This window comes from Sphaerodactylus townsendi, linkage group LG04, assembly GCF_021028975.2.
Source record: "Sphaerodactylus townsendi isolate TG3544 linkage group LG04, MPM_Stown_v2.3, whole genome shotgun sequence".
In the NCBI taxonomy this organism is placed as follows: domain Eukaryota; kingdom Metazoa; phylum Chordata; class Lepidosauria; order Squamata; family Sphaerodactylidae; genus Sphaerodactylus; species Sphaerodactylus townsendi.
The window spans coordinates 23,722,137-23,743,522 of NC_059428.1; the positions used below are offsets into that span (position 1 = coordinate 23,722,137).

Sequence of the window (21,386 nt, forward strand, 5' to 3'; positions counted from 1 at the left end):
ATTTGATTTCCCTATTAGGAAATGGGGGAGGATAGCCCACTACAAAAAGTATTGTTTCTCTTTAGGGTTGTGTTGGGGAGGCAGGTCGTGACAAATCACCTCTGAATGTCTCTTCTTGTGAAACCCTTCAGAGTCATCATAAATCAGCTGTGACTTGATGGCACGTTCCACCACCAAAAACACACATTTGGGCATTTGACATGACTGGGAAAGGGCTGGAATTTTCCTGTCCAGTTCTCTGTTCTGATTTATTCTGCTTCTTTTCATCAGTGCTCTGCAATGTAAACTTGTCCTGGGAAACTGGGTCTTCTGACTTCTGTTTGTAATAGCTTCCCGCAGCACCGCTGCTGCTGCTGCTTTTAGCTTTGCCAACTGAGTGCGTCTGATGAAGCAATTTCTAACTCTTTGCCCCAATATGTTTGTTAGTTTACAGATATTATTTGTTAACAAAAAAGAGGTAATTATAAGTTTTGATTAAAAAAAAGAATGCTACATATTGTGCTGTACCCCAAGGAAGAGTAAGGAGCATGTTCCATATTGATAAATTCTGGTGCAAAAGTAGTATCAGGCAACAGTGATGCTGGTACACACTTCCTCCTGCATTGTTCTTGCTTTGGCCCCCAGAGCTGCCATTCTGTTCTGTGCAATTGGAGGGGTTTATTTATTTATTTTGCCTGATTAGTGTTCACTAGAACTCTGGCAGTGCAATCCTCAGTGTTTGTGTCAAGTGCCATCAAATCCCAACCGATTTATGGTGATTGCAGCAAGAGGTTTTCAAAGCAAGTGAGAAGCAGAGGTTGTGTGACATTGCTTTCTTCTGCAGAGCGTTCCTTGGCAGTCTCCCTTCCAAGAATGGACCTGCTTAGCTTCCAAGATCTGACAAGATTAGGCTGTGCCATGCCGCTTTCCCTCCTGCAATCCTAAGTAGATCTGCTCAAAATCTAAGTGGTGTTTGCTCTCAAATAAGTGTCCTGAAAATTGATCTGTATTGTATGCTAATATTACAATGATCTAGTTCAGTGATGGCGAACCTATGGCACGGGTGCCAGAGGTGGCACTCAGAGCCATCTCTCTGGGCACACACAAACAGAGTGCCCCTCCACACATCTAGGCTGGCCTGGGCCGCTGGGCTCAATTATTAGCATTAAACCTAAGACCTAGTTTTGGGGAAGTAACCCTGTTAAGTGCTGTTAAACCCCACTGATTTTCATGCGAAGAATAAAAGCGTGATCCTTTATCTGGGAGTAAGCTCGGTTGCTGGCAATGGGGCTTGCTTCTGAGTAAACTCCTAGGGTTGTGATTCACCCGTTGGAAGAGTTGCACGGTTGCTTCAAAGCAAAGCCATCGACTATCACCAAGCTTACTCCTGAGTAATGCATGCCTCGGAGCCAACCTTTTTTTTTAAACGAAAACCTCTGTATTCAGGTTAAATTGCTGCGTTGGCACTTTGCGATAAATAAGTGGGTTTGGGGTTGCAATTTGGGCACTCAGTCTTGAAAAGGTTAGCCATCGCTGATCTAGTTGATCCTCTGAATTCTGAGATTCAATTTTTTAAATGAATGCTAGCAATTCAACGGGACCAGTAGAGTGTGGCATTAGACAGTAATAATGTGCTGTAGCAATCTTGCAATTGCTGTTTTTTAAAAAAAGGCCTTGGATGGGGAATGGTGGCCACAAGCTTACTCCTGGTAGTACGTACTTTTCGAGCCAACCTTTTTTCAAAACCTCTGTATTCAGGTTAAATTTGCTGCTGATGGCACTTCGATAAATACGGTAGTCCTGGATTGATCCTCTGAATTCTGAGATTCAATTTTTTAAATGAATGCTAGCAATTCAACGGGACCAGTAGAGTGTGGCATTAGACAGTAATAATGTGCTGTAGCAATCTTGCAATTGCTGTTTTTTAAAAAAAGGCCTTGGATGGGGGGAAGAGAATGGTGGCCACAAGCTTACTCCTGAGTAATGCATGCCTCGGAGCCAACCTTTTTTTTTAAACGAAAACCTCTGTATTCAGGTTAAATTGCTGCGTTGGCACTTTGCGATAAATAAGTGATCTAGTTGATCCTCTGAATTCTGAGATTCAATTTTTTAAATGAATGCTAGCAATTCAACGGGACCAGTAGAGTGTGGCATTAGACAGTAATAATGTGCTGTAGCAATCTTGCAATTGCTGTTTTTTAAAAAAAGGCCTTGGATGTGGGGAAGAGAATGGTGGCCACAGGTGGTAGAGGTAAGGGAAATGGTACCAATGTGGACTGGCCTGGACCTACAAAAACATGCACTTTCCTTTCCACTTGACATGCACAGGTACTTTGATTGCAATCTTTCTCAAAAGATTGCATTAAATATGGTATGAGACTAGCATCAAAGCAGGAGAAAGCAGATGACATCATGTGGGTGCTCCACAAAATAGCCTGAGTTCATTTAGATGTCAAACTGAAGTTTGAGACAGTGCTGCAGCACCTTACTGACTAATAGTTTTACAGTGCCACCCTAATCAGGTCAACTCAGGATCCTAGTCAAGCCGGTTTATTCAACGGGACATACCTCCAGGAAGGTGTGCTTAGGATTGCAGTAAGATTATGACATGAGCCAATTTCATCAGATGCATGACCAGCATTGTTTCCTTGGTTTATTCATGTACAAATTTAAAATGTGGCGTGAACAAGCAATGAAATGCAAGTACAATCAATTACATTTCTATGCACTGCTTAAATTAATGCAAGAGAAGCAAAATGGTAATATAATAGATGATACTCAGTATCCTGGTATTTCCTTATCCAATCTCCTGGTGATGTGGTAGAGGTCCTAAACAGCTACCTGGCTGCTGTTGTTAAATGGTGGGCAGCCCCATCCAAATGGGAGGCGGCAGGCTGCAGTGCTGATTTGGTGTGACCCTGCCACTCCTATAGAGGCTTCCTGGTAGTGTGCGGTGGCTCGCAAAGTGTAAAAGTCTCCCTGTTCCCAAGAAGTCTCTATGGGTCACCTACGCCATACAAAAAGGTGGCTTAAATTCCAACTCTGGTCTGCTGGCATAATGTCAGGAAAAGCCAGGATGGAGACGACTAAATTCAGCTCCTCCCCTGGCCCTGGCCTGCCTGTGTTCTGTGCCAGGAGAGCCGCACACTGGTGGGATTGCCCTTTCACCAGGGTAAGTGCCCTGGGAAGGGCGAATCCGCCGGTGCAGTGGTGCTCACAAAAGCAGCCCCCCCCCCCCTTTGGATGGGGTTAGGATACACCTCTGAAGATGCCAGCCACGGATGCAGGCAAAACGTTAGGAACAACATCTACCAGACCACGGCCACACAGCCCAGAAAAACCCATAACGACCAATCGAATCCAGCTGTGAAAGCCTTCAACAATACAAGTTAATGCACCTTCAAAAAAGGGTTTCTTCCAACTCAGCCTAGCTTGAAACATGGCCTCTACACTGAGACTTCAGGGCTACTCAATGAATTTTGCTTCCAGGAAAGTATTCTCAGGATTACATATCTAGATACTGAGTACTGTTGGTGTAGTGGAGAAAACAGGAGTCGAAGGACAAGGGCAACCAGCGGAGAACCAGACCCTCCAGTCTGATCCCAAACCACTTCGGCACCTAGAAGACTGCCTATCAAATCGATCAAAGTGAGACCTCGTAAAGCGGCGCTCGCTTACTCTACCCTTGAGGGGGCGTGACCCAGGCTCTGCCGGGAGGGCGGCCGCCATTTTCCCCGTTACCATAGTAACAGGGCCTAGAGACGCGCCGACACCGCGAAGCCTCAAGGCAAGAATCCAAACGAGCGGTTCTTCCCCCAGGATACAACCTTCTACTTTCCGTTATGCCGTAGCGCAGCCTCGCCCCGTAGGAGCGATTTATCCTTTTGTTACATTGAGGTCTTGAGATAATTTCTTTATTCGCTTTCCGCTTCTTGCTGAGGCTCTGCCGTTTGGCGCCGTCATGCCTCCGCACGGCGACCAGAGAAAGCTCTTCATATCGGCCACTGCCGCCAACTACTTTGGCTTGCCGCCCTCCGCCAGCCTGGACGACCTGTCCGCCGGCCCGGAGCTGACCGATTTCCTGGACGACGGCAACGAGCTAATCCTCTCGGTCGTGCACTCACAAGGCCGGCTGCAGGTCTCCAAAAAGGTAACGGGTTGCAAGCAGTGTCGCCACCCCGTGGGGTAGACGGGCAAAAAGCGGCTTGGCTCGGGCCCCTTCCGCACATGCAGAATAATGCACACTCTGGATCCACTTCCACAGTTGTTTGCAAGTGGATTTTGCTATTCTGCACAGCAAAAACCAGCTGCAAAGAGCATTGAAAGTTCATTATTCTGCATGTGCGGAAGGGCCCCTTGGGGGTGCATCTGCCACTGCATTATGTGAAACAAACTGTGAATGGCACAAGTTAATGTTGTGATACTCTGTGATACTTTAGGGTGATTTTATTTTCTGCTCCAGGCTTATACCTCTGTTTGAATTAAATGAGGATCAGTGCACATTTTACAATCCAACAAAAATTACACTGAAAAAGGCTTGCAGCAATTGACAGCTTGCAGCAACTGAAAAAGGCTTGCAGCATTGGATGAAACAAACTCTGAATTGCAACAGCAAATGTTGGGATACTTTGTAGTGTTCTTTAGGGTGTACTGGGCTTATTTTCTGCTCCAGGTTTATACCAGTGCAACCCAATAGAAATTACACTGAAAAAGGCTTGCAGCAATTGTTGAAGAGGGAGCAAGCTTGTTTTCTGCTGCCTCAGAGACTAGGACATGGAGTAATGGATTCAAGGTGCAGGAAATGAGATTTCACCTAAACATTAGGAAGAACTTTCTGACTGTCAGGGCTGTTCGACAGTGGAATTCACTGCCTTGGAGAGTGGTGGAGTCTCCTTCTTTGGAGGTTTTTAAACAGAGGCTGGATGGCTATCTGTCAGGAGTGCTTTGATTGTGTGTTCCCGCATGGTGGGGGGTTGGACTTGATGGCCCTTGGGGTCTCTTCCAACTCTATGATTCTATGGCTCTGTGATTATTAGAGCAGCCCTCAAGCTCAGCAACACAAGAATCCCTATTTTGATTCAGTTTTTGAGCCTGCACAGGCCCTCCTTTTGTCCCTTGTGAGACAGACTTTTTTTGTCCCTAGTGAGACAGACCTTTTTTAAAATGTCCGTGGGCACATCATATATGCCCTGAGGAAGCCTCTGTGCTTTCTATCCCATCCCTGTACGTACAAAATTGCAAGGACTCCATTTCCAAGTTAGTTGTCGTCCTTATGAAGAATTCGCAGACTTCCAGGTTTATCCTCATAAAACCTTAGGTTAGGTACCCCAGTTTGAGAAACTCTGTGTTGCACCACAGTGAATATGCTAAATATGAATGTTTGCATTTCCAAATCATACAGATTGAAGCTGGCAATTCGAAAGATAAAATACTGGTATTCTTCAAGCTACGACCAGATGTTATCACAGAAGATAATCTTCATACCAATATTCTGGTTTCGTCAATGTTAGATTCTCCTATCAATATGCTTTATCAAGCGGTTGAATAATTATTTGCACCAGTGCACTGGTAAAGGTGGGGTATCCACGAGGAAAATACTTCCAGTAGGTTTTAAAAGGATTTGCACGATACGTTAGCTACATTCATTATACAGTGATTTTCACTCATGTTAGATCTTACATCAAACTAATAAGGGTTAATAGCATCGGACTAATAATTTGCCAAGTTCTGTTAAATTGTGGTGACCAGCTTTCTATTTTATAATTTGAATTGTTGATTTTATTTACATTTCAAAATATATGTAGCAGGCCTTTACACAATGAATCCCAAGGTGGGAAACAATCATCAACAATAGTTGATCACTCAGGCTGCTTTGATCTGATTATTGTAAACTTTGTTTAAACCTAATTTGCCTGTGGAAGTAATCATTGCCACCTGGAAGTTGGTCCCATTGAAATTAGAAATAAATATTGGTTTTGCTAATGGCAATGTGGTAGTTTGTGATGCCTAAATATTTTAAAGAGTGTAGAGGCTTATTCTCCATCTTTATGTCTTGACAAGTTTATCAGATAGCTAGGCACAAAAATATTGGCATGTATCTAATCACACAGTTCCATCAATGGAATAGCGTTTCTGTTTGCAGAACAGAGTTTGGAATTTTTGTTGTCCCCCCCACTCAGTATAGACCCCCCCTTTCAGTTTTGCCCAGTATGCTCTTTCTAAGGGTCTGGTGACCTCTGGGAACAAAATTTTGTGTGGACGGCAGCAGTTGGGGCACATTGGAGTGTTCCACTCCTCAGCGTTAGTGGTTGGTGGGACATGTGCCTTAACTATTAAAATACAGAATTTTAATAAGCAATTTACACTATTGTTCACTTTGTTGCAGGATGAGAAATGGAGTAAAGAATTTGATCCCAAACTTCAGAATCTTTTGCGTGAATTAGAGGCAGGTTTGGGTTCTGTTCTGAGAAGAACAGATAATGCTGAAAAAGGAATGAAATACAGAGAAGATGATGTTCAAGGTACATAACATTGGCATTTATGTACAGTGCAATGTAAATTCAAATCAGATTACAGTGACCTGTCACACTCAGTTGAAGCATCTTTCCTTGGTTTCAACAGAACTTCCTTACAAATGTGTGCATTTGTAGTTGTGGTTTTTATTTTTATCTTTTATTTGCTGTTATCCACATTTCATATTGCAAAATATGAAGTCACATTCACCAAGGGTTACATTTTATAGTGTTTCTTGGGGGTGGGGTGGGTTACTGCTTTACTTTCTGGTAATGGAAATGCTCAACACGATTCTTTAATTTCAGCACTCCTTTAACTTGTTCAGTATCTTCAGATTCAAGATACAGGTAGGTCTGGGCACTTCTGCACATGCAGAATAATCCACTTTCAATGCCCTTTAACAATGGTTTGCAAGTGGATTTTGCTATTTCACACAGCTGCAAAGTGCATTGAAAGTGGATTGAAAGTGCATTATTCTGCATGTGCGAAAATGGCCTCTGGTGTTGTATTTGCTGGAATTAGCTCCTGGTTTTTTTTACTTTTTCCTCACAGCAATACTTTCTCCAAATGATGAATTTCAGTTCTGGACAGAGCGTGCACAACATGGAAGCAAACTGTGTAGCAAGGAGAGAGCTTCTCATTTTAAAGAATGTTTTGAAGCCATTGCATTTGTGAGTAATGTCATGCTTGCCTCCATGGTGGAATATGTGATGTCATGCATGCCTCCATGGTGGAATATGTGATGAAACATATTGAAGTGTAGAGGGTATCTGAAGAGCTTTAGGTGGAGCATGCAGCTGCTTATGAATTCCCCGGATCTCCATAGATTCTCCCCAAAGCTGTATCACTTTGTGTCACATGTGCTGTTCCAGTGGGTCCTGAAAGCCTCAGAAATTAAGGAATGCAAAGGGCTACAACAACAAAAAACAGAGGTGGGAAATGACCATTAGAATGAGTATCTGCTTGAGCTCATTAGGACACATTACTCTACATTCTCAGAAAGCATTGATTTAATGTGGCAGAGCTCTTCTGTGAACAGACTTCTTGCCCATGGGAGTCTGCCAGTCAACTAGCAGTCACAGTTCCACGTCTCTGCTGAGTTTGCATTGCCAGCTTTGAAAAACTGAGTTGTACAAACACACGATTATTCCCCTTTCAGAATCAAAGTAATAGCGTAGCCCTTGTGGCACATTCTGAGACGTTTCACTAGACTGTGTTCTTAGCTGGTGCTGGTCTTTAGTGATAGCGTACCATAGTGATCCTGTATGTCTTTAAATAAGGGCAGCACAGATAACATGTTCTGGCCTGTGAGCATTTTGGCTTGGAATATTTTTTTTTACCCACTGTAGAAATGGGGTCATCTCACATAGCAGAGGCTCATTATGATTTGGCTTTATCCCTCAAAGATGTATCAATAAGCTACACAGCATATTGATCACAATTCCCACTAACATCAATGAGATTGTTTCAAATCTCCTTCATGTCTATACATTTTCGGTTGAGTGAAATCTTTGTAATCGGCAACTATTGGTGAAGTACTATACTGGGGAGGAGGAGGCTCCTGCCACCAAATAAACATGGAGGTGGAAGAAGAGTTTGTCCCCTTATTATCAGGCATTGAGAGGGACATGGGGCTTCTTGGTCAGCATTGGGTAGGCTTTTGGCTGTGGAAAAATGCCATTTCCATAGAGGGAATGGGGCCTAATAATGAAAATATATCAATTAACTGTTTCAGTTTTTTGCAGTTTGTATGTTGATAGATTTCCAACATATATAATTGATATCATCAAGTAGAAAGACTAATTAACCACAAGTAAAAAGCAATTAATATGTTAAAATTCCGAAGTAGTTGAATCCCAGTTTCTTAAGAACATAAGAACAAGCCAGCTGGATCAGACCAGAGTCCATCTAGTCCAGCTCTCTGCTACTTGCAGTGGCCCACCAGGTGCCTTTGGGAGCTCACAGGCAGAATGCGAAAGCAATGGCCTTCTGTGGCTGTTGCTCCCGAGCACCTGGACTGTTAAGGCATTTGCAGTCTCAGATCAAAGAGGATCAAGATTTAGTATTGTGAGAATCTTATCTTAAATCAGATATGCTGTTTTCATAGAAGTGTTGCTGTTTTCATAGAAGTGTTCCAGGCAGCCCCATCCAAGGGGCCAGGAGGCCGGCTTCACAACCCCACTCCTCCCGTAGAGGCTTCCCAGTGGTGTGGGAAGGCTTGTAAAGTGCAAAAGCCTCCCTGCAGTTGAGAAGCACCCATTGGGCTTAATAGACTTATGACACCTTTTTGGTGACTTAAATGTAAAGCCCTGGCCGCCGGCGTGAGGAGCTAATAGCTGGGAAGATAACAACTAATGTCAGCATCTTCCCTGGCTCACCCTCATTCTGTCCCCACTATGCCGGCGGCGGCAGGAATGCTGAGATGCTGGAGCGGTGTCCCAGTTGGAGGAGGATGGCGGCAGCCACACACAGGTAGCACTGCTCCTCCGCCATGGTAAATATCACAGGGAGGGCAAATCTGCCCACACTGCTCCCTCAGGCAAATTTGGACCCCCATCCCCCTGCTTTTGGATGGAGCTGTGAGTGACTCATTTGATGATTGCTGCCTTCTCAGCAGTGTATTCAGTAATGCCTTTAAAACATGTGTTATGCTTATAGGACTATTACAACTTGGACAGCTTGTCTTTATTTGAAGTTGTTGATATAGTGGAGACGACACGAGATACAGTTGATGATGTATGGAGACAAACTGAATTTGAACCTTTTCCGCAGCTACGCATGCAAAACCTTTTGGATGTCATAGGTAATGAACATGGTTATGGTGAACAAATGTTTAAAAGGTAGCCTGCTGTGTAAAGAGTAGTCATTGTTTAAAATGTAGTCTTCCATGTCTGTGTTGTACTCTCTGGATCTCTGAGCTAAAGCAGTGCAGTCGTTCACTGAGTTACATCTTTCTTATGCCCGTTGAGGTAAATTGTCTTATTCTCAGAAAAGTACTTGTAGGACTGCATTCGTCACATATATAGCAATCTTACACAGAGTTACTTCATGTTTCAATCTGTTGATTTCAGTGGGATTGATGGAGAATGGATGGAGTAGCTCTACTATTTAGTTGTGTCATGTATACCCAGCTTTTCTTTATAGTGGGGACACAAATTGGCTTGCCTCATTATCTTCTCCATTTATCTCCACAACAGCCTTGGGAGGTATGTTATGCTGAGACAGTGTGACTGGCCGAAGATCACCCAGCAGTCTTTCATGGCAGAACAGAGATTCAAACCTGGGCCCCCCAGATCATAGTCTGACACTAATAAGATACTTAATGTCAGAATAGCAAGTGGTAATGTTGACTTGGGTATTGGTGTTGTTCCCCACTTCCTGTCAAGATAGCCTTTGGGTATTATATTTATAATATGCAGATTGAGAATTATACTGACCTTGAGGGTTCCAGATAAAACTTGCTTGAGTCTGCCTGGATGTCATCTTTGGATTCAGACAGACTTAAAAAAAAAATTGGCAACTCCTCAGAGTATCTTGAAGTTACACTTAAATAACAACCATAGAATATAAAAGGGTCAAGATGTCCAGTCTGTAATACGTTTAGTCTGGCAAGGCCAAGCTATGAAGTATGTATTATATTAGTCTATATTATCTATATTCACCTTAAGGCACTTGCCCATCTGAAAGCATGTTCCTGTTCCCTTATGTGGGGTCATCGTTTAGCCAAGATACAATTCTCCCAGTCATCAACGGTGGAAGAGGGTTGTTCACGTCTTTTGCCATCTGTTGTGGTGCATGGGTGACCATTTTTGTACTTTACAATCTGATTCATGTGAGGCTAAGAGTACTCATGTTGTCCTTTAAAGCGCTGAAGACCACCATGTAGATTTTTTCTCCTACAGTATCACCTTGCCGTTGTGAATCTTTTAAAATCGAATTAATATACTTCAAGAAAGGTTGTACATTGTTCGCTGTGCTGAAATCAACTTTGACAATGTGTGGATGTATTTTTGCAGCTGGTTCTCTTGGAAGATTTGTTCAAAAGAAGTTAGGAACATTAAATCTGTGGGAGGATGCCTTTCACATTGTGAAAGAAAATCTGAAAGCCGGTGTCATGATCTGTGAACAATGGGTAGCAGCTTGCAATCACCTGACGGGGCAACTGTGGCAACGTTACACCCCACACTTGTGGCAAGATGAGAAATATGTTCCTGAAACACTAGACAAACTTGGCAGGCGGCTTGAAGAGGTATTAGTTTGCTACATTTTACACTTTTAAGGGGTGGGAGGAGAACTAACTGAAGTTTTCTAAATGAAATGTTTTCTCATGGGGTGGTGCTGCAGATAGAATATTCCTTTTGGCGGAATATATGAGGTCCCACGTTTCTATTCTCTCAATCACTAGTGGAAGTGCTGCTCCAGAGACTAGGGCCAGGAGTCATGGGTTCAAGGTGAAAGAAAAGAGATTCCACCTAAACATCAGGAAAAACTTCCTGACAGTAAGGGTTGTTCAACAATGGTATGCACTACCTCGGAGTGTGGTGGAGTCTCCTTCTTTGGCGGTTTTTAAAGAGAGGCTGGATGGCCATCTGTCAGGAGTGCTTTGATTGTGTGTTCCTACATTGCAGGGGGTTGGACTTGATGGCCCTTGGGGTCTCTTCCAATGATTCTATGATTCTAAGTTTGTTTTGGTAATACAGCTGAAGAAATAACCTCCAAATAGAACCACTGGCTGAGTAAATATGCAACAAAATGATGTGATATGAAAGCAGCTTAATGAGTTCATAGGTAGACAGAATCCAGTACTGTTGGGAAGAGCAGTTTTGTTTAGCAGTACAGTGCTTACTCAGTTTCTGAGTTATCCCACTGCTGGATTCTAGGATCTCCAGCTAAAAGGAAGCTTGGGTTACAGTACTATGGAGGACTCCGAAGCATTGGAAAGCTTGACCTTGCTCAGGAATTTACCTGTCAGAAATTAATCAGAGTTGTATTCTGTCATGGAATGCTCATTCATATCAAAGAAGAATGCTTGGGAGAAACTCTTATATAAATTCCCATCAAATGCAGTTTAGTTACATTTACAGGGAATTCTCATAAACTAGAATTATGTTTTTGTATTCATTACTTCAGTTGTCACATCAGTACGTAATTATGTAATACCTTAACTATAAGAGTTAGTTACAGTAGTCTTTGTGTGTTAGTGGCGTAGGAGGTTAAGAGCTCGTGTATCTAATCTGGAGGAACCGGGTTTGATTCCCAGCTCTGCTGCCTGAGCTGTGGAGGCTTCTCTGGGGAATTCAGATTAGCCTGTACACTCCCACACACGCCAGCTGGGTGACCTTGGGCTAGTCACAGCTTCTCGGAGCTCTCTCAGCCCCACCTACCTCACAGGGTGTTTGTTGTGAGGGGGGAAGGGTAAGGAGATTGTAAGCCCCTTTGAGTCTCCTGCAGGAGAGAAAGGGGGGATATAAATCCAAACTCTTCTTCTTCTTCTTCTTAGTTCATAGAAGAAACGAGCATACTTTCCATTGAATGTTGCCTTTGTTGACATTTCTTTTTACAATTTTGGATGGGGTGGTCGTGACATCTCTCTGACTATTCCTCGTAGTTGATGCTGTTAGAAATTGAGCAGATGTTCTGTTTCTCTTTCAGGTGCTAACTATTAGAACGCTCCATGAGAAACTTACCTATTTCTTGCCGACTGGTGAACAGCAAGCATTGCACCTTGCTCAGGTGTTTGAGCCCTTTGCTGGTTTGAATCCAGTACACTATAATCCCTATACGGAGGTATAATGTTTGTATTTTACATTAATTATATGCTTACTTTGCTGATGCTTGACATTTGTATTTGATTAAAGTGTCCCAAACTAATCTGAGGCTCATTCTTTTAGCCTTTGTGGAAAGCAGCAGTATGTCAATATGAAAGAATTATTTCTCCGGCAGAACAGAAAATAGCAAGTAAGCTGAAGAGGTTTCTCTCAGAAATTCAAGACAGTCCACAACAGGTAAACAGTCTATTTTAAACAGTATGATGATTTCATTGGTGGCATAACTAGGCATCTGAAGGCACACATAGAAGTCCAGTGGTTCTTGGTTGTTTGACAGGAATTGCATATTTCAAGACAAGTGAAGCATGCCTGGAAAATTTACACTATCATGATGGATACCTCCAGCACATCAGGGAGGTGCCATCGAGCATTTAGTAATGTAACTGGCCCCTTCCACACTTGCAGAATAATGCCCTTTCAATCCTCTTTTAATGCTCGTTGAAGCTGGATTTTACTGTGTGGAATAGCAAAACCCACTTGCAAACAATAGTGAAAGTGGATTGAATGTGCATTATTCTGCACGCGCAGAAGGAGCCATTGTAAATTTAACAATGTAAATGGACTGATAATCCTACCCGCAATACTATGCACCTTTGCATAGCAAGTTCCACCCAAACACTTACTGATTGGTTCCCCACCCTAGGACATGGACAATATATATTGGTAATATATATACCCCACTAAACATTCCCTTCTCACTAGACACAGTGTGTAACAAACTTCTCAGAGATACACCTCTGAAGATGCTAGCCACAGATGCAGGCGAAACGTTAGGAACAAGATCTACCACACCACAGCCACACAGCCTGGAAAACCCACCACAACCAGTTGAATCCAGCCGTGAAAGCCTTCGACAATACTTACTGATTGGTTCCCCACCCTGGGACATGGACAATATATACCCCACTAAACATTCCCTTCTCATTGGACACAGAGTGTAACACACCTCTGAATATGCCAGCCACAGATGCAGGCGAAAACATTAGGAACAAAATCTACCAGACCAGGGCCACACAGACCAGAAAGTCCACAACAACTAATTGAATCCGGCAATACATTGCCTTCGACAATACATTGCCCTTGAAGGGTCTGTTGACCTGCTTTGATTTTTCTTCTAGGCCTACCTAGTATCTGTCAGCCTGGCTTTCTTTGGATAGCTGGAATTTGCTTTGTCAAAAATTTTCTGTCATTAGATTACTGTATTGCAATAGAATTGTATTTTTCAGGAAGAAAAATCAAATCATTGTGTTTTGTTTTAAAGAAAACATGTGTTTTATTTCTAGCTTCTTCAAGCATTTCAGAAATACAAGGAACTAGTAAAACGCCCAAGTATTAGCAAAGAATTGCTTTTAGAAAGAGAAACTTTGTTGGTGAAACTTCAAGATTCCGTTAAAGGTAACTGCTACATGTATTCCACTTACTTTACTTGTATAAGCATGCAAAACCTTAAGGTACTGTTGATGTTAAGGTACTATACCTGTAAATTTCTAGAATCCTTTATCTCTTATAAATTTTGTCACAAGCCATTTATAGGGATAAACTGAATTTTTAGGAATGCCCTGAGTCATCAGGAAATGTCTCTTTTTAACAGCAGCTAAGTTTGGTTGTATGTATTGCTTTTGCATTTGTGTAGGTGGAAACATGAATCCTTTAGCAGTATTCCTCATTTTCCCCTGCTCTCTAAAGCCAGGATTCCCCCCCCTTTTTAAAAGTTGTTCTATATTAATTGTTCTATATTTCCTGAAGGTGTCCACTGAGTGGCTAAGAAAGCTTTGGTCAGTTTATTTTTTGGTCCTGGTGTCCAAATTTCAACCCTCCAAACTAACCGTACAGTTCTGAGAGTAACGTTCATTACGTTCGACTTCAGTGGATTTAGAGGAGTGTACCTGTGCTTAAGATAGCAATATGACAATGCCATTCTATGCAGAGCTACTGCAGTCTAGGAGCACAGTCCTCATCAGATCTACTCGGAATCCTGCTGAAAGCTACTCAGTGGGGCTTATTTCCAGGGAAATGTTCTTAGGATTGCACTGTGAGCTTGTTGAAATGGGTTTGTTGAGACTGGAATAACTCTGCATAGCTTTGCATGGTACTGAGCTAGAACTAAGAAGGTCAGTGTTATTTTGAACACACTGAGTAGAACTGACTTGAAAGTGTGGGGGTTTGTGCCTTGAAATGAGATCAACAAAGCCAGTGGAAATAGAAGTTTACTTTGCCTGTATCTGGGAGATAGCCTGTTCAGTGTGTTCTTTTTTTCTTTGGACAGAAATCATGTGGGGGAGGGCCAGCTATGCAAAAAAAAAAAAAGGGGGGGGTTGCAATAGTGCCTGCTTATTCAGTTCCAGGCACATTTGAACATTTACCATATATACTCATGTATAAGTTGACCCCCATATAAGTCGAGGCACCTAATTTTACTACAGAAAACTGGGAAAATTTATTGACTCGCGTATAAGTCGAGAGTGGGAAATGCAGCAGCTACTGGTAAGCCCTGATTCTCCCTTTAAATGCACGCAGAAGGGGGCGGGTGATTTAAAGGGAGAATCTGAGGGAAATTTGAGGGTGCCTGTCAGAGGAGGAATGTTTATGTTAGCAGTACCAACATTTCAGAGTATCTTTAGGAGACCCCCCCTGATGATACCAGCCAGGTTTGGTGAAGGTTGCTTCAGGGGGTCCAAAGTTATGGACCCTCAAAAGGGTAGCCCCATCTACTATTAGCTTCCATTGGAAACAATGGGGGATGGGAGCACCCACTTTGCGGATCCATAACTTTGGACCCCCTGAACAAAACATCACCGAACCTGGCTGGTATCAGCAAGAGATTATCCAAACCTTACTTGGCTGCTGCCGTCTTAATAATGATCAAATTGCAGTCTTAAGTTGGGCATTCCCAGAGGAGTTTTGGTGGGGCCTAAAGTGTCCGAATGATTTATTAAGAGATTGCTTGATGCTGTTGCACAGATTATCGGACAGACTTTGAGACGAGATGCCATGGTGTTCCTGGAGATGATTGTGGGCCACTTGCAGGCAAAAATCTTTCTGAAGTTGTGAATAACATTGTTTGGATACGCCAGCTGGAATTGAAGGTACATGTTCTTCTCATTCTGGATGTCACATATAAGTAAATAGTGTATCGTATATTCATGTTTTCATGATTGATGTTGCATATAAGCAAATAGTGTATTGTATTTATTTTCAAGGTGCTGGTAGTCTGAACACTCAGTGGCAAGAGTTTTCCGGAAAAGGAAAGCTGTGGCTGCAACCCTGCAGTTAAGCTTCTAAAATAAATCCCATCAAAGAACAGACTGCGAATGTAGCAGATCAGCGCTCACAAAGCTTTATAACAGTCTTCCCTTCCCAGCATGTATTAAATACACTCTTTCCAATGCACTTTGCCCTTTAGAGCCATTCAGTGTCATCTGGAGCCCTATTACCAGCAGCATCCTGTTGCCAGCTTCTTTCCATGTTTCGAAATTGTGCTCCTGCTATGGTAGCATGTGGTTGGGGATCTGGAGAACAGCTGGTGGCAGGATTCTTCCAATTAGACACAGGAGGACTTTGGGTGCTTTTGAATGACGTTAGTGGATCTAAGAGCTTTGGGAAAAGTACGTGCAGAAGCAACTTGTGGGGGTGGTATCTGTGTCATGGTAGCTCCTGTGCTCCGTGAGCACAAGAAGTTCTATACCCAGTGGGAATCAAACAGCTTAAATGTACACCACTTGCCATCTGTAACACTGTTATATTTTATTTTTGCTGTCTGAAGCCTTGATTATGTATTTGGTTTGTTTAGGTTTGAATTACTCTGATTGATTAATTGTGGTTGAAGTTTTTTATCCCCAAACTTCCCCAGAGTAGAAAAATATATTTTTATTGTGTTCAAAACCATATTTTAAAAAATAAACAATGTTTTAAAAGCATCTAAGCCAAACACTAAAACTTACTAAAATATACAGAAACAAAAAAAATCGATACCAAATTAATAACTATACCCGTCACTTAAATATGCTATCAAACAGGGGGAAAGGCAACATTAAACATGATGCTTACTGTTTAATGAAATCTATACAGTCTTCAATTATAAAAACTGTCATTTTGGCATTTTTCTTACAAAACTCTTTATAGACATGTTTACTAAGCTGTTTACAAACCTTTAAGAACATAAGAACATAAGAACAAGCCAGCTGGATCAGACCAAAGTCCATCTAGTCCAGCTCTCTGCTACTCGCAGTGGCCCACCAGGTGCCTTTGGGAGCTCACATGTATGAGATGTGAGCGCCAATGGCCTTCATCGCGGCTGTTGCTCCCGATCCACCCTGGTCTGTTAAGGCATTTGCAATCTCCTCAGATCAAGAGAGGATCAAGATTGGTAGCCATAAAATCGACTTCTCACTCCATAAATCTGTCCAAGCCCCTTTTAAAGCTATAAAGGTTAGTGGCCATCACCACCTCCTGTGGCAGCATATTCCAAACACCAATCACACGTTGCGTGAAGAAGTGTTTCCTTCTATTAGTCCTAATTCTTCCCCCCAGCATTTTCAATGAATGCCCCCTGGTTCTAGTATTGTGAGAAAGAGAGAAAAATGTCTCTCTGTCAACATTTTCTACCCCATGCATAATTTTGTAGACTTCAATCATATCCCCCCCTCAGCCAGCCTCCTCTCCAAAGCTAAAAAAAAAAAAAGGAGAGTCCCCAAGCGGCTGCAGCCTCTCCTCATAGGGAAGGTGCTCCAGTCCCTCAATCATCCTTTTTGTTGCCCTTCTCTCTGCCACTTTTTCTATCTCCTCCAATATCATTTTTTTGAGAATCGCGTGACCAGAACTGGACACCCAGTACTCCAAGTCGCGGTCGCTTTTACTCACTTGCTTTATATAAGGGCAGCATGACAATCTTTGCAGTTTTATTATCAATTCCTTTTCCTAATGATCCCCAGCATAGAGAGTTTGCCTTTTTTCACAGCTGCCATGCATTGAAAGGTTGACATTCCCATGGAACTATCAACTAAGGCAGCCTAAATCCCTTTCCTGGTTCTGTGACTGATAGCACTGACCCTGCTGTAAGCGTCAATATGTGAAGAGTTTGGATTTTTTTTGCCCCTATGTGCATCACTCTTACATTTTGCTACATTGAACTGCATTTGCCATTTCTGGAGCCCACTCATCTAATTTATCAAGGTCCGGCTTGGGAGCTCTTCAGCAATCGCTTTGTGGTTCTCACCACACCCTCTACATAATTTGGTATCATCTGCAGAACTTGGCCACTGCGCTCACCCACCCCTACTTCCAGGTCATTTTATGAATAGGTTAAAGAGAACTGGTCCCAAAAGCAGGATCCTTAGGGGACACCACTCCCGACTTATCTCTCCATTGTGAGAACTCTCCCACATTTACACCCACTCTTTGTTTCCTGTTTCTCAACCAGTTTTTTTTGAAATCCATAGGAGGACTTCCCCTCTTATTCCTTCATTGCAGTGAGTTTTTTCTCAACAGTCTCTGGTGAGGGAACTTTGTCAAAAGCCTTTTGGAAATCCAAGTAGACAAAGTGTCCAACCGGATTTCACCCCCTGTCCACAAGCCTGTTTACACCCCCTCAAAAAGGAACTCTAGTAAAGTTTGTAAGAGGATTTGCCTCTGCAAAAGCCATGCTGACTCTTTCTCAGCAAGGTCTTGCTTTTCTACATGTTTTATAATTTTTTATCTTTAAATGAAAGTATTCTACTAATTTTACCAGGAACAGATGTCAAACTGAGCTGGCCTGTAGCAATTTCCTGGGTCCCCCCTAGATCCTTTCTTAAAGATTGGTGTGACATTGGCCATCTTCCAGTTCTTCAGGGATAGAGCCTGATTTCCTAGGGATAAGTTGCATATTAAAGTGAGAAGATCAGCAATTTCATTAGCTTGAGGCTCTTTTAAAGAACTCTTAGTGAGATGCAATCTGGGCCAGGGGATTTGGTAACATTTTAGTTTTATCAATGGCTGCCAGAACTTCTTCCTTGTCTACCACTATCTTCGCCTAGTTCCTCGGATTAAGCCTCCTAAGAAGCTTGGTCTCAGGTGCAGGAATGTTCCTCACCTCCTCTTGGAGTGAAGACAGATGCAAAAGAATTCATTCAGCTTCTCTGCAATCTCCCTGCCATCTTTTTAGCACACCCTTTGTTCCTTTTGTCATCCTAACTTGGGCCTACCGCTTCCCTTGCTGGCTTCCTGCTTTTGATATACTTGAAGAACTGTTTGTTGCTAGTCTCTTGATGTTCATAGCCATGCGTTCCCTCATAATCCTTTTTTTTTTTGCCTCCCTTTACAGCTTAACTTGCTTCTCTTTTGCCACCATTTGTGAAATTTCCTCTCTCTATATTCTTTGGCATCAGCCAAACTGGACTTCCATTTTCTAGTAAAGACATTTTCTTTTTTTCTGATAATTTCCTCAACCTCTTTCTTGTTAACCATGGTGGCAGCTTTCTTTTTTGGACGGCTGGGTGCTGCCTTTTCTAACCTGTAAGGAACACATTCCAGCTGAGCTTTTATTACCTGTGTTTTTAAATGAACCTCCAAGCATCCTGGACAGTTTTGACTCTCTTAGATTTTTCCTTTTCAGCTTCCTGCACTATCCCCTCATCTTTGAGAAATTTCCCTTTCTGAAGGCGGCAGTGAATGTAACTACATTGAAGTAGTTGCCACTTGTTCGCATGCTGAGATACTGAATCTGACTTAGCATTGGCTGGTAAGCTGTTCCCTATCGGCTCCAAGCAACACTGACTTCCTGCACCTGTAGGTCCTGGGTCCCACATAGAATTAGATCTAGGGATCCACCTCTCTCCTGGTTGGTTCCACAACCATCTGCTCTAAGCCACAGTCATTTAGCATATATCCAGGAATGCTCTCTTCCTTACTATGACCTGAACATGCATTTTTCCAGTTTATATAGGGGATAGTTAAAATCAAACCCATTACCACTACATTTTTGTTTTTAGCTTGGCCTCTCTAATTTCTTTTTTCCATCTCAGGAATCCTCTCTTGTGCACTTTGGTCAGGGGGGGACGAGTAATATATTCCCTAATAAATTAAACTGTCCTTCACACCTGAGTATTGATATCCACGAAGTAGGAGATTCCTGTAGGGGAACCAGCTCCCCTTGCATTGTCTATTTTATGGCGCGATACTATGCTCTCTTTGATGTAAAGGGGCAACTCCACCCCAATGCGCCCTGTCCTATCCCTTCTTCCCTATAGGAGGCCTGTAGCCTGAGGTATAACAGCATCCCACTGGGTTCTCCTCATTCCACCATGTCTCTGTAATGCCCACTATATCAAAGTCCTCCTTCAAAACTCTGTACTCTAAGCTCCCCCCCCCATTTTCTGGTCGAGATGCTTCTACTATTAGCATAGAGACACCTGTATACCCTGTCTCTGTCCTTAACCTGGGATTTATGTGCTTTACCCTCAAAGTCCTTTTTTGTAGACACTATCCCTTGTCACATGCACATTGCTATGTTCCTCAGCTTGTATGTGTGTTGATTTAGAAAAACCTCCCTCTCTGTCTGCATCCCCATAGATACTGTATTCGAACCCGAAGTCACACCTCAGCTCCATAATGTCGGCTTTTCCCCAGTGATCAGTTTAAAAGCTGTTCTGCCACCTTTTTTTTTTTAATGTTGAGCGCCAGCAGCCTGGTTCCTCTTTTGTTGTTAAAGATTGAAGCTCCGGTCTCCGCTTTGTACAGGCCACGGCCTACCTTGTCCCAAAAAGGTTCCCCAGTTCCTGGACAAATCTAGGAAACCCTCTCTGCTTGCTTTACACCACCACCTTCTCATCCACGCATTGAGACCCTGTATCTCGGCTTGCCCTGGCTTCGCCCTCTGCGTGGAACGGGTAGCATTTCTGAGAATGCCACCTTGGAGGTCCTGGACTTCAACCTGTTTCCTAGCAGCCTAAATTTAGCTTCCAGAACCTCCCGGCTACATTTCCCAATGTCGTTGGTGCCAATGTGGACCACAACTGCTGACTCCACCCCAGCACTGTCTAAAAGCCTATCTAGACGAAGCGTGACATCCGCAACCTTCGCACCAGGCAGGCAAGTCACCATGCGGTCATCACGCCTCTCACAAACCCAACTCTATACATTTCTAATGATCGAATCACCCCCTACAAGGAGCCCCCCACCTCCCCGAGGGGTATCCTCAGCGCGAGAGGATAGCTGATCACCAGTTAAGGAAGGGATCCCATCTAAGGGAGCATCTTCCCCCACCTCAGACTGGCACCCTCCATCCCCAAGGCCTTCATTCTCCATGACATCTGAAGAGATGTCACCTTGGGAAGCGGGACCCGGCTGTTAGGGTCCCTGAGAAGCCTGCTGTCTGTCACCCCTCTCTGCCTCTTTCTGCTTCTCCAGGTCCTGCCACACCTTGAAAGCTTCAAAGAGAACGCACCACGTTCCCTTGAAGTGCCAGGAGGCTCATTGCAGCTGCAGGGCACACCCATGACTTCTGTCCTGAGGTGGCGAGATAATCATACATGTGACACTCAGAGCAAAACACTGGAAAGCCCCCCATCCCCCCTGCTGGCTTTTCTGCCTTCATATATATGATTTATTTAGATATTAAGCTTTTTAGTCACTGCCCCACTGTAACGTACTATCCTGTCAAATATGTCCTTATTAATTTAAAAAACAAAAAAAATTAAATTAAAATTGCTTGGCCAGCCCGCCAATTTCGCTATCCGCTGAACCAGAGACTGAATTAAAGCCCCACCTCTCAGGACAAAAGCCCCACCTCTTAGGACAAAGAGGAACAAGAGATGAACTCTGTTAACCCCTGTTAAGCCCCACCTTCCAGATTCAGCAGCCCTACAAGAAGAAAAAGAGATAACCCCTGTTAAAATAACACTGTTTTAAAAGCTGTGGCTTTGAGAAAAGCCCTCCAAAATGAACACCAGCAGGTCACTCTGCTCTTCCTGGCCAAGTCTCTTCTGCTGCTACTCCTCTCCGCTGGTTCCAGAGACTTTATGTTTCAATTCACAATCCCTAAAGGAGGGGATAGTGTAGCCCACATCTTGCCAGTGAAAATTCATGGGC

General features: G+C 43.2%; 1 protein-coding gene across 1 annotated transcript in view; it reads left to right on the forward strand.

Annotated features, from left to right (window-relative positions):
- Window positions 1-3,739: 3,739 nt before the first annotated feature.
- The window catches only part of DYNC2H1 (dynein cytoplasmic 2 heavy chain 1), a 182,940-nt gene continuing 165,293 nt past the window's right edge, over window positions 3,740-21,386 (forward strand). Inside the window, 10 exon segments of the mRNA XM_048493723.1 lie at window positions 3,740-4,129; window positions 5,381-5,539; window positions 6,335-6,500; window positions 7,045-7,163; window positions 9,151-9,295; window positions 10,509-10,741; window positions 12,145-12,279; window positions 12,384-12,497; window positions 13,604-13,715; window positions 15,282-15,406. Coding sequence (XP_048349680.1) covers window positions 3,941-4,129; window positions 5,381-5,539; window positions 6,335-6,500; window positions 7,045-7,163; window positions 9,151-9,295; window positions 10,509-10,741; window positions 12,145-12,279; window positions 12,384-12,497; window positions 13,604-13,715; window positions 15,282-15,406 — 1,497 coding nt within the window. The 5' untranslated portion in view covers window positions 3,740-3,940.